At 37.8% G+C, this 12942-nt stretch overlaps 1 protein-coding gene across 5 annotated transcripts; it reads left to right on the forward strand.

Moving 5' to 3' along the window:
- Positions 1–6380: 6380 nt before the first annotated feature.
- LOC149538600 (RAF-like serine/threonine-protein kinase PRAF) lies at positions 6381–12733 on the forward strand. 5 transcript variants are annotated; one of them, XM_089799911.1, is made up of 9 exons: positions 6385–6647; positions 6936–10381; positions 10482–10568; positions 10687–10839; positions 10955–11118; positions 11227–11374; positions 11715–11837; positions 11939–12026; positions 12195–12733. In XM_089799911.1, exons 2-9 carry the CDS (start codon positions 6938–6940, stop codon positions 12395–12397), a joined length of 4410 nt encoding a protein of 1469 aa, XP_089656037.1. In that variant the 5' UTR covers positions 6385–6647; positions 6936–6937; the 3' UTR covers positions 12398–12733. The 5 variants fall into 5 exon arrangements, 4 of the variants coding, with proteins under 4 accessions (XP_089656036.1, XP_089656037.1, XP_089656039.1 ...); XR_016356078.1 differs by having other exon boundaries at positions 6453–6647; positions 11677–11837; XM_089799913.1 differs by having other exon boundaries at positions 6453–6647; positions 10491–10568.
- The last annotated feature ends 209 nt before the right edge of the window (positions 12734–12942 follow it).

The following is a 12942-nucleotide window of genomic DNA, read 5'->3' on the forward strand; positions in this document are numbered from 1 at the left end:
GCAGAATATTTGTAGACCCAAAAAGCAAGGAGGATTGAGGATTAGGAATATGAAACAATTCAATAGGGTGCTTCAAGCTAAATAGATATGGAGGATTTTCAACTCCACAAGGGAATGGAGGGATATTTTGAAGGACAAGTATGTAGCTAATATTAATTTCAAATAGTTCATTAGTAGGGACCCTGACCCAAGGGGATCTAACATCTAGAATGACATTCTAAGGACGAAGGGCTTAGCCATTGAGAAAGCAAAATAGAAATTGGGCAATGGTGAAGATATAAAATTTTGGCATGATGACTAGCTAAGACAAGGGCCATTATGGAACATCAAGCCATTTAATATATGGGCGAATTTATGTATGGAAAGATATGGCTGTAAAGTGAGCGACTACAAGGATAATAATGAATGGGTGAATTTGACTAAGTTGTCCCAAGAGCTAAAGCCTCTAATGAACATGATAAGGCATATTCCTCTGTCACCCAAAAAGGATGCTATTATTTGGGGGTGACAAAGGATGACAACTACATTTTTGCATCGGGATATGAAACTATGCAAAACAAGGAATTTGCCCCTGTTTGGGCTAAAGCCTGGTATCTTAGCCTTATTCCCAAAATCGACAATTTTTTTTTGGATAATGCTACCAAATCGTATCTTGACAATGGACACCTCACCAAGAGGGGGAATATGATGCCTAATAGATGCATTCTTTGTAAAAACCATAGTGAGAGTGTGGATTGTGTCACTATACATTGTCACTTCACCAGAGATATATGGTCTTATTTCCTATATTTCTTCAAAATGACTAGGTGTTTTCCTAATAACACTTCAAATCTCTTTGAATAATGGCACCTTGGGGCTTATGGGGATGTAAATAAGGGCTTGTCGGAATGGACTTTGCCTCATGTCTATTGGGGAGTGTGGAAGGAGTGCAACAACATAATTTTTAGGGAGAAAGAAACTAATGCTAAAGTTGTCTTCCACAAAATCTTTAATGCTTTGTTAGAAAACTACACTACCAATAAAGGTCATAACCCTCTTCTAAGTGCAAAGGAAATTAATAGAAACAAGAGCAAGGATTGCAGATGGACTCTCCCACATGAGGGTTGGTATAAAGCTAACTTTGATGGGGCTACCAAAGGAAACCCTGGCAAGGCTAGGGTGGGTGGAATCATCAGAAACACCCATGAAAAAGGTATTGTTGCTATCTAAGTTTCGTTGGGTATGCGAACTAACCATTATGCAGAGGCGTCTGTAATTCATCAAACTCTCAAACTAACTCGGGACATGGGAGTCAAAAATCTATGGCTTGAAGGAGACTCCGAGAATATTATAGACTGTCTTAATGAGAAGAATGAGCCTACGTGGATGATTGTGAGTATTATTAAAGAGTGCATTAAGATCCTTAAGTATTTTGATAATATATACGTGGCTCATGAGTATAGGGAATCCAATCAAGTGGCTAACAGGTTGGCCAACTAGGCAGTCAAGAATGATGAATTGAAAACGTGGAAGAACGAGCACAATATTCTGCCATAAATTTATGACTTAATAGAAAGGGAGAGGATCTCGAATAGATCAAGAATCATTAAAGGTTAATTACGAAAGGTTACACGTTATGGGAATTGTTCCAAAATATGATGTGTAAGTACAATAGCCAAAGCATGAAACACATTATTTTTTCCATCATTGCACTTTGAGGCTTGATTTTGTGTATTAAGTACACAAAGAAAAATGGTGTTTTGTGAAATCAAATCATATTAATAGGAAACAACATTCGAAGCATATCACTACTAGAAGCAAAGCTTGCAGAGAGAATGAAATCATGGTGGGGGAAAGACATAGAAGGGAACCTAAGGATGAAGCAGAGAAGTGGCGTCGATGTTCTAAGGTGTGGAGCATTTTGAAAAAAAGGTGACATTACCACTTTCATTGAGTGGCTTCACAGGTGGAAACCCTTTGTTACGTGTTGTATGGTCAAGAGCTGGAATGAGGGGAGTGTTAGGATTGGTGGAGTGGATTTAATGGTGATAAAGGAGGTTATACCTGTAGTGATTGGATTACCCATTTTTGGGAAGAAATTCTATAGAGATAGACAAATTTCTAGGTAGGTGGCGATTGAATTTACCAACGATGTAGAGGAAAAGAAGGCTTTAGTGAAGAGAAGCACCTACTATCTGTCGAGCTCTATCAAGCCGCTATGGAGGTTTGTGCCGAGGGTCATCATCAAGTACATTTCCCTTGACACAAAATTCGACCACCTCTGCACTCACCATTTTGTGCTTCTTAACCACTTCAAGTATGGGTCAAAGAATTCTATTCCTTTTTTCCTATACTTGTCTATTAATGAGAATGTCAATGACTATAGGGAGAAGCACATAGGTAATCCTGCCTTCCATGAGGGGATTTTGGTGTTAATTTATGAATTTTTCAGGGCTAGGACTACAGGGAAAGAAATTAAGAATATGCATATGGGGAAGGAAGGTAAAGCTAACTCATATGAGTTGGGAGAGGATTATACCTCATCTGATACCAAGGACATCTAAAACATGCATTCAGATACAGAGGAGGATGCCACCCCACAACACAAAAAGGGGAAAAAGAGAATCAAAGTGGAGAAAAAAGGGAAAAAGAATAATAATGAACCTAAACATGGCTTTGATATTTTGTTTGATAGAGACTACAATGAGAGGGCAAAGGGCATGGATACAAAGGTAGACAACACTAACGAGGTGGAAGATAATCTTAGAGAGGAGGAATGTAAGGAGAGGACAGGTGGAAAGAGAAACATCACTATTAAGATGCTTGCCAACATAGATGAGGATTTTGAGGGCAAGCCTAATAGGAGTTCAAAAAGAGGGAAATATATCGACTCTAAGGAGGACAGGTAGGAGGAGGGGAAGGATAGCAATGAGGAAGATGAGAAGTAAGGCAATGGGGAAAAGAATGAGCAGGAATTTGAGGAATTTGGGTCTAGCTAGTACACATGTATGATTTCAGGTAAAGACAGGAAAGTGGTTTGGAGAAATTTTGATAATATTTTTGTGAGGATGGGGCTCGAGAGAGAGATGATCAAAACTCTAGTTAGGGAGAATAAGGAAGGAAAAATTCAAATGGAGGAGCTGATTGACCCTACCCTTGATATTTTGAGTGACATCACAAAGGAAAACCCTCAGATGGATGTGTTTAATAATGCTAAAAATAGTGCTATTGATAGTTATCGAACCACTAAATGGACTTTCCATGAAATCCAAGTGTCAAATACAGTGTGGGTAGACTAGAAAGGGATAATTGCAACATGTAGAATAGGAAAATAGAGGAGGCAAAAGAAATGGATAACAAAGTGGAGGAAGTGAAGAGTAGAGTTCAGACTATGGAGGGAACTCTACAGAGAATTGTTGAGCAAAGCTATAACATTCTAAAAGAATCAAATGACAACATAAAGGTGCTCATAAATAAACTTGAAGAACATAGGGCCAGTAAGGAAGATGGCCAATCTCCCAATAGTGGGAAGGATAAGACATCAGAGGATTGTTCGAGAGAGAGAACCAAATCCAACACAAAGAAAAAGGACATCCAAGAAACCTGAGAAAGATATTTCAAACTTGAAAGAAGTGGCTGGAAGAATGATTGAGCTGGAGATTCGGGTTGCAGAAATCCTCAGAGAAATTGCCTGAGCCTTTCTTTTGGCTTTTTGCGCCCGTCTTGGTTTTTTTTGCTCTACTTTCCTGTTTATTTATGTTTTTCTTGTTTTGTTGTGGGAGGTGTTGTTTATGTTAGTGGCTTTTAAGTTGATGATACTTTAAGCACTTTATCCATGTTTTTTCTTTTACTATTGTAGGGTTTTAGGGCCCCATTAAAACATTTTTTCCTTAATCAAAAACATAAAATTTGGTAATATGGAATGGATTCCATAAAGTATTTTTAAGCTCAATTGAAATCAGATTTTGTCCAAGTACAATATGATTTTTCCCCAAATTAAAAATCTACAAATGATGCTCAAATAAAAAATCTAACTAAATGCTTAAATGAAAAGTTTTATAAGGAATTGATACCCAAAATGAACAACCCAAAAACATGTAAGTAATTGATTCTTTCTTTGGATAAAAACCTTAATAGATCTTGCAAAAAAAAGCCCGATTTCAATGAAATTTCCAAATCAAAATTTTATACATATGCAGAATTGGTACTTATACATATGAATGTGAAATTAAAATCATTGAATATGTATCGGTTCTCACTCGATACAATTAGAGAAATAATCACAAAACTACCATGACTGTTGACAGTGAGAGGGCTCACGATTCTCACATTCTTTTCCCCCTCTGAACTTTGTTTCCTCAAACAATTTGAAGCCCTTTTATAATTGTGTCTAGGTAGTTACAATCTTTTAACTTCCCTATTGTATTGGTTACATTCAACTTCTCATGAAGATTTTCAATTACATTTGGCACATCTTGTTTAAATACAACATTTATGTATTGGTATGGAATAAATTTATTAATTACCATTAGGCAATATTGGACTTTTACATAAAATGCAATTAATTGATTAAATCATTTGTGCCCCTGCACCACTGATATGTTGACATCAATAACAAACCAAGTCATGAATGAAACACATAATCACTCAATCATCTCCAAAAAATTCCATACAATCTCCCATAAGCATTCGGGCTAGCACTACTAGGATAGCTAAGGATGCCTCAAAACCCTTAAAATGAAGGCAATAATATTATTTTTTGAAGATGATGAAAATGACACCTCTTAGGAGAAAGACGACCCTCTTTTAGAGGAAGATAGTGAAGAGGAGGTTTACGATGAAGAAGAGGAATGAAAGGAGGAAAAGGTTGATTTCTAGAAGGAAAATATGTAACCTAAAAATACCAAAGGGAACCTTAAGAATATGGGATCCAAAAATATCTCATGACGAGAAGGATGTTTCACATAATGTTTAAGAAAACAAAGAGGATAGAGGGCACATGAAGGAGACTATTTCAAAGCTCATTAAGAAGGCGAATTTGCTAGAAAACAAGATGGTCAAAATCAACAAGGAAATGGAGGAATCTATTATGTCCTTGATAAGGATTACAAAAGGGATAATAAATAGGGTTGTTATGGGGATCTCTTTAGATAGGTCTAAGAAAATAATCATCAAGGAACAAAGGCGACAATAGAGGAACCAAAGATCTCCAACATCACGCCAAGTAGATGGGCAACTAGGAGGCATTGGAGGACCACTCAAAGAATTCACACCTCATTAATGTCCCCAAGAAATCTAACTAGTCACGTTCTCTATTTTAGGTGTTTTCTTTTGATGAGCATGCATGCCTTGGCTATTTATTGTATTATGAACTTTTAAAGCATGCTTATGGTTAACTCTATAGGTGCATAGACTATTGCTATGACTAAGTTCAAGTATATGGCATTTTGGTTAAGATTTTTGATTATTGCAAGTATGGTTAATATTATTCATCTAGATAAGTTTGCAACTCTAGCAAGGCTAATAGGCTTTGCATTGTTCAACGTTAGGAGCCCCTTGTGCTATTTTAATGCCTGCCGTTCTTTTATGTTTGTTTCTTTATCTTTATTGTTCCTTTTGTAATGAGATTAAGACCGCTTTCCTATCTAATCTAATAAAAATAAACAATCTTATGATCATATTAAAAACATATGGTTGAAACATGCAATGACATTTACTTAGATTTGTTATTTAAGTTAATTGTTTATCAATAATAATAAATAATTAACTCGAACATAATATTATGAAAGTGTATTTCCTTCTATTGTTACAACCATAGTTTCCTCTCAAGGTAAAAAATGACCTCTAAGTCTCAAAATTCTTCATGTTATCATAATTTGAACGTTAATTTAGGTCAAAAGATGTAATTTAGGTCAAAAAGATGTAAGAAGTGTCTAGATTGTAAAGACTACATAAATATTTCATAGTTCCACAACTAAATATCTTATTCTTTCTTACATTTGACCCATAAACACCAGAAATTTCTAATACATTATTAAACAATACTTCTGAATATTAAATAAAAAACATCATAGTAATCACCTAGCATATGCAAAAAAATATCTTGAGAAATATTTTTTAAGTTTTAAAACAAGGATAAATGGAAGGAAGTCAATAAACCTATTAAAACGGAAAAATAACAATGTTAGGACCGACAAGGCATTACAAATAATAACAATAAATATTCTATTCACGTTCGAGTGACGTTATTTTCCAGAAATATTTCGGAGAATTAATGACAAAATTCTCTATCCCGCGTAGAAGATGTGTCCGATTGAAAAAGTTTGACCAAATTCTCTCGACAACAATTTCATTTCAAATTTCGACGATTGAAAAGGTTTCCAAAATTCCGCACGGCGAGGAAGTGACACGAGCTCTGCCAGTCTATGGCGGGGTGAAAGCAATAAAATATTTGAATTCTCTCGGATATCTTGAAAGTGATTGAAAAGAAACCATAAACGAACTTTGTCAGGGCGACGAACAACAGTTGGCGTCCAACGGGATTCGAACCGGAGACATCTGAAAAGGCGGTGTGTTCTTCCATCTTGCAGTCATGATTTCGGAAGAAATGGATTGCTCAGAAATCCCTGCGCAAAATCTTTGATGGGCTGCGGTTTCTGCATAATAAGGTTTGCCTGTGCTTTTTCTTGGATAGGAACATAATTTTTGCATATGCATTCAGGAAAATTAGCCGAGGCAAAATTGCCCAAATTAGTGAAGTGGGTTTTGGTTTGCTCTTTTAGCGGAGGCAAATCCTCGTACCTTGGTATGCCCTAATTTTTACTGTGGATTGAGACGTTTTGGTAGAATTTGTTTTGTTTCTTCTTTTCGATTGAGCTTTTTCTGTTTGAGTATATGTTTTCTAGTGCTGGGATGAGAATTTATATTAAGGGGAGTATTGTCGAATTGGAAGGCAGGGATGGAAGAAGTTTCGAGGAAACAAGAGGTTTTTCAGAAGGATTTGGTATCGATGGTTTCCAGTTCTGTCGTTGGCAGTGAACTGCAATGGGTCGGTCCACAATACGTTGTTGTCGGTAAATTTGATGAGAAAATGGGGGCACAGGTGGGCAATTGTGGGGGACTTGCAGGGGAGAGCGGGGGTGCCGTTAAGATGAAAGCTCTCGCGGAAGCAATGCTTGTGGATCCCCATTTGCAGGAAAAATCTGGGTTGCTCAAGTTTACAGGATGTAAGGGAGTTTTTCAAACTGCCAATGATCTTTCCTATGTTTTCGATGCATTTGAAATGGATTGTGGTGAGAATTTGGACAGAACGAGGTCCTTAACGGCTGAGGGTGTGAGAGAGAAAATTGGCGATTCCGATCCCGACGGTGCGAAGAATTTCAGGTCTAGCGATGAGGGAGAGGGTCTGTCCAATGGAGTTTCTGCATCGGGGTTAATTGAATCGGCCTCTCAAAATCTTGCAACGAAGGTAAAGATCATGTGCAGCTTTGGAGGGAGGATCATTCCCAGACCCAGCGATGGGAAACTCCGATATGTGGGTGGGGAGACTCGTATTATCAATCTCAACAAGGGCATTTCGTATGCAGATCTAATTCAAAAGTTGAGAGATATGTATGGGTTGGCTCTCATACTCAAATACCAATTGCCAGACGAGGATCTTGATTCCCTTGTTTCTGTGTCCTCTGATGAGGATCTTGAGAATATGATGGAAGAATATGAGAGGCTTGATGGAGGTGAAGGCTCCTGCAGGCTACGTGTGTTTCTTTTCTCTGCACAGGATCACGACCTTACCCATTTTGATGCAATTGGCGAAAAGGGTAATTCGCAGCAGTGTTATGTTGATGCTGTGAATGGCTTCCTGGGACTAGGAGTAGGACTTAGGAAGCAAACAGAGAGCACAAGTAGTGAATATATACAACCACCGCAGAATGCAATTGTACATAATTGGTGGGCGACTCTAAGTGCTCAAGAAGGTACCATGGCCACTGTCCCTCTCCAAGATACTGTAAACCCTATCAATTTGCCAGCTAATGCCCCAGTTTCTTCAAAACCGCTGTCATCCAATGCACCGATTTCTTCAAATCGGTTGTCAGTCAACATACCTATTTCTTCAAAGCAGTCTATAGCATTGCGATCATCTGGGGCTTCGGATGTTTTGATGAATGTCTTCCCAGAACAAGCGACGAGGCCCAGTGCTCAATCATACAATGCACTGAGACCACCAGAAAATCCCGTAACTTCACCTCCATCAGACCAGGCTGTTTTCTTTGGACATTCAGATCCAAGGGTGTTGGCATTACCTTCTAGAACAGGGCATGTTTTCTCCGTCCCTACCAGCAATTCAAAATTATTCCAGGACCATAATATGCTTGTGAGTGATGCTAGGCTGCGAAAAGTGGACTCTAAGGGAAACTTTACTCAGTTGCAAGAGGAAGTTGAAGTAGCTATGCCTTCTTTGGATCACAACTTGAATGTGCAACCGTTTCATGTGGATACCGGAACAATCGTTTTCCTACCATCCTCTTCACATCAATCCTCATGGCAGGATACACATGATTTGCATAAGGATGGTTCTATAAGAATGGATTGCAATCAACAAGATACTGGAGGACATTTGCAACAGTTCATTCCGCAAAGTGCCCCTGTTTCACCTCGTGTGAATGATCACCATCTTCCAATAAATGGATGTATTGATCAGGAACGGCTGCACAAAGATGATATGCTCAGTGACCATTATATTCCAAATTTTGTTTCAAGTCAACAAACGGATCATCCCGTAGGCAGTGCAGCTACTTTGTGTGTAGTAGCGTCTGATCCTCATTCCGCTAGCCTTGCGCATCAGCACTGGATGGGAAATCTGCAGCACACGGAAGTGCAACAGTCATCTATTGCTCAAATATTGGAACAATCACAATATGGGATGACTGTTAATCAGTACAATGATCAAGGCACCAGAGCTTTTCGTCCATCTGTATCTACAGCCAATCTCAGGGAGTTGAATTCTGAACAACTTTCTCATCAAAATGTGTTGTCATATGAGCAACAGTATGGTTGTCGACAGGGAATACCTCGTGAGCAGGCATCTCAGTCAATTCATCATCAGGAAATGTCCACTGCATATCCTGATATATTTTCAGGAGATCACAGGGTAACGCCTCTTCATAGTGTATGTGAAGGGATTATACATTCTGAGCTTCCGGATCGAGTAATGCCTGCTCGAACTATATGTGAAAGTGCTCTACACTCTAATGAAGCAATAAGGTCAGCATCCTCATGTGTAACAGCAAGTGCTATTGAAGATCAGTTGATGGCCTATACAGGTCAACAAAACATAGGCAGTGAAAGAAGTGGAAGCAATCAACAAGAAAATGAAGCAGAACCTAATTTGGCAACACTGCAGAATTATGTTGCCACGCATTATACATCAGAGTATGTGTTACAGCAGCAATCTGTTGTGCCTCATTTTCATCAAAAGCCAGATGTAACTGATAGATTGGTTTCACACTCGATTGAGGAGCAAGACAATGGCAGCAAGCATCTTATTTTCTCACAAAAAATGCCAGAAACAGAAGCAAATGCTGAATGGATTCCTCATCTATTGGGCAGTAGTGGTCCAGCAGAACCAGAAAGCTATACTGTAATGGGATTTTCAGAGGCTGTTTATACTAATTTAAATTCAGGACTGAACAGTTTGAATGAGGCTCAAATAAATGAAATATATAAACCCTCTGAGGGAACCAATGCAAGTCCTAACATATTAGAACAGCTTGGGATCTCAGGAATGCCTGCTGAAGCCTCAAAAGCATCAGAAATTGCTACACAATTGAAAGAATTGGGTGTGCCACCAAATGTTTCATCTCAAGGAACTGAAAACTTTAATGCTGCAAAAGGTTTGAGAAGGCTTAATGATGACAACAAAGTGAATTTCAGTTATATGCAATCAAATGTCCTAGAAAATACATTTTCTGGTGAAGGAGAAACAATAAGTTCCAGTTCTGAAGTTGTTGACTTGCCAATAAGTATCAATAATCTGCAGATGCAAAATATTTTATCATTGGACATGCCTACATCACAACCATTGCAGGAATCAAAGTTTCTTGACACCACTGTCTGCATATCTTCATCTGTTATGGACAATCCATTGTTGTCTGTTGACTTTGTTTCTCCTGGCTACAAAGAAGAGGAAACTGCTCCATCACATGCAATGACAAAAGATGAATTAAATGATTATGTCAAGGCAGAGCTGCAAAATGAAGCAGAAGTTGCTCTTAAGCCGCCTCTTCTCTCTGCTCCAACCTTATCCATTAACACCTGGGCCCAGTTCAATGATAGTTTAAATAATGGGAACTCAATTGGTAGAGTAACTGAAGTGGAAGTAGAGGACAATCTTATGATTGAGGAGGTATTGCCCATAGAGTCTGCTATCAGTTGCTTATTTAATAAATGCTATTAATATATGCATTTTGCTGTTCATTTTCCAAACTCACTAATCTTGTATTTAGGAAACGAAGATCGAGGATTCAGATAATGACGATCCCATTAATAATGCAATTATTGTGGAAGCTGAAGCTATTGTTCGTGGGTTGCAGGTTGGGAAATGGTTTTATTTATTTTTTACTTATTGATTGTATTATAATGTGTTGATTCTCTCAAAGGTTTTGGTTTATACTTTAAACTTTCACCTATGTTTCTTTTCTTTGTGAACAGACAATAAAGAATGCTGATCTTGAAGAATTGCAAGAGCTAGGGTCTGGCACATTTGGAACAGTTTACCATGGTAAATGGAGGGGCTCAGATGTTGCAATTAAACGAATAAAAAGTTGCTGCTTTGCAGGAAGACCCTCTGAGCAAGATAGTTTGGTGGGTTCCTCAGTCCATTGTTGTTAGTATTTGTGGTTTATTGTTGCTTTCTTTGCAGTTGTTCCTTGTTATTATGGGTATTCTAATAGTAATTTTCATATGATGTGATTGACAGAAAGCTGATTTTTGGACGGAAGCTTGCCTGCTCGCACAACTTCACCATCCAAATATAGTGGCCTTTTATGGTGTCATACCAGATGGACCCGGGGGAACTTTGGGAACTGTAACAGAATTTATGGTGAATGGATCTCTCAAACAGAATCTGCAGTGGAATGATAGGTATTGAGTATGATTTAAATACTGTTAATGATCATCAAACCTGGAAGCAATGAACAAAAGAAAATTAATTATTATTAAAAGGTCTATAAAGAACATTCTGGTTTGCAGGTCAATTGATCACCGCAAAAGAATTGTACTTGCAACAGATGCTGCTATTGGAATGGAATACTTACACAGCAAGAATATTGTGCATTTTGATCTGAAATGCGACAACTTGTTAGTCAACATGAAAGATCCTCTGCGGCCCATTTGTAAGGTGTATACATGTTCTTTGGGTGCTTGGCCTACTTTTTTGTTGGTTTTTAGTGTAACTTCTATGGAGAAATTATGAAATTTAGTACTGAAGTCTTATCAGTTTTGTATTATTTATGCTCTGTGATCTATGATGAGCAGATGTCTTTTTTGGGCATTTATATATAAATATGTTGACCAAGAATATTGGTATCTGCATTTTGTACTAACTGATGTTCTAATTCTTCTATTGATCCATTCCAATGAGAGTACTAAAACCTTTTGAAATACTTCTATAATACTCAGATTTGCGTACTGCTTGTGCAGATTAGTACAATCTCATATATCCGTGTTTATTCCTCTAGGTTGCCGATTTTGGTTTGTCTAAGATCAAACACCAGACCTTAGTTTCTGGTGGTGCCCGAGGAAGCCTTCCATGGATGGCTCCAGAGCTTCTAAATGGTAGCAGTAACATGGTTTCAGACAAGGCAAGAAACGATGTCATATTGAGTGGATTTCATATCTAACATGGCTATAAGTATAAATGATTGGTGATCTTGCTCTCTAAACATTGCACTATTGGTTTCAGGTTGATGTGTTTTCTTTTGGCATAGTAATGTGGGAGCTTCTTGAAGGGAAAGAACCTTATGCTGATTTGCACTATGGAGCAATCATTGGTGTGCCCGATTAAATTTTTAGGATGATTTTGTTAATGTGGACATTGAGATTAAGCCTGTGAATGGTGTTTGTTGGTTTCCACAAAGATTCTCCTATAATTGTATTTGTGAAGTTAAATAGTTTGGTGTTTTCTGCATTTCTAATGTTTTTGTTTGGTTACCTTTCAGGAGGTATAGTGAGCAATACATTGAGACCACTGGTGCCTAACCAATGTGAAACTTCTTGGAAGTCCCTCATGGAGCGGTGCTGGGCAACTGATCCTGTTGCAAGGCCTTCGTTTACTGAAATTGTTGATGAATTGCGGTCAATGTTGGCAACACTTTTACGAAAGGGACAAGATCATCAAACTTCATCTCAAGCCCCACTTTAATAAGTCAGAAACATGGAATCAGATTGCATTTGGAACATTTTGATTTTTGCTGCGACCGATGCAACCAATCATTCTTTATACTGTTATTTTTGTACATATCTGCAGAAATGTTGTGGAAGTGCTCCACAATATCTGCAATATTCTTTCTCGTTTCTAAAAGAGGTGTTATTACATAGGTTTATTGCGTTTGGAAGATCTCAGAGACTCTCCTTATAGTTTATACAGGCCGAGCCTTCAAGGAATTGCTGTCTGATTCTTTTTGGATATATAGTATCATGGGAATTATTCCCTGTATGTTACAATTAAGCTTGTAAATTGTATTTGGTTTCATGTGAACTGTTATTTGATTCTTTATTGCAATTATATTTACTATTAAGCATATAAATTACATTCTAGACAGGTTATTCAGGTGCAAACTCTTATACTGGGTGTAGCTCATTTTATTGTGACTTTCTTTGACAAATATAATGCTTATTGCATATTAGTTGGATTTGACGTAGCATCTTCAGCCAATTCTTAGTTCTTGATGTGTTTTATTCCACAAG

Source organism: Cupressus sempervirens, chromosome 9, assembly GCF_028749045.1.
Source record: "Cupressus sempervirens isolate cs-2001-9-10 chromosome 9, ASM2874904v1, whole genome shotgun sequence".
Classification (NCBI taxonomy): Eukaryota; Viridiplantae; Streptophyta; class Pinopsida; order Cupressales; family Cupressaceae; genus Cupressus; species Cupressus sempervirens.

Bases quoted from the DNA above. Each gene is read 5' to 3' on its own strand.
- LOC149538600 (XM_089799910.1), top strand. From the start codon at position 6,938: ATGGAAGAAGTTTCGAGGAAACAAGAGGTTTTTCAGAAGGATTTGGTA. The intron at 10,382-10,481 runs GTATTGCCCATA...TCTTGTATTTAG, and splicing joins ACAATCTTATGATTGAGGAG to GAAACGAAGATCGAGGATTC. The intron at 10,840-10,954 runs GTGGGTTCCTCA...TGTGATTGACAG, and splicing joins CCTCTGAGCAAGATAGTTTG to AAAGCTGATTTTTGGACGGA.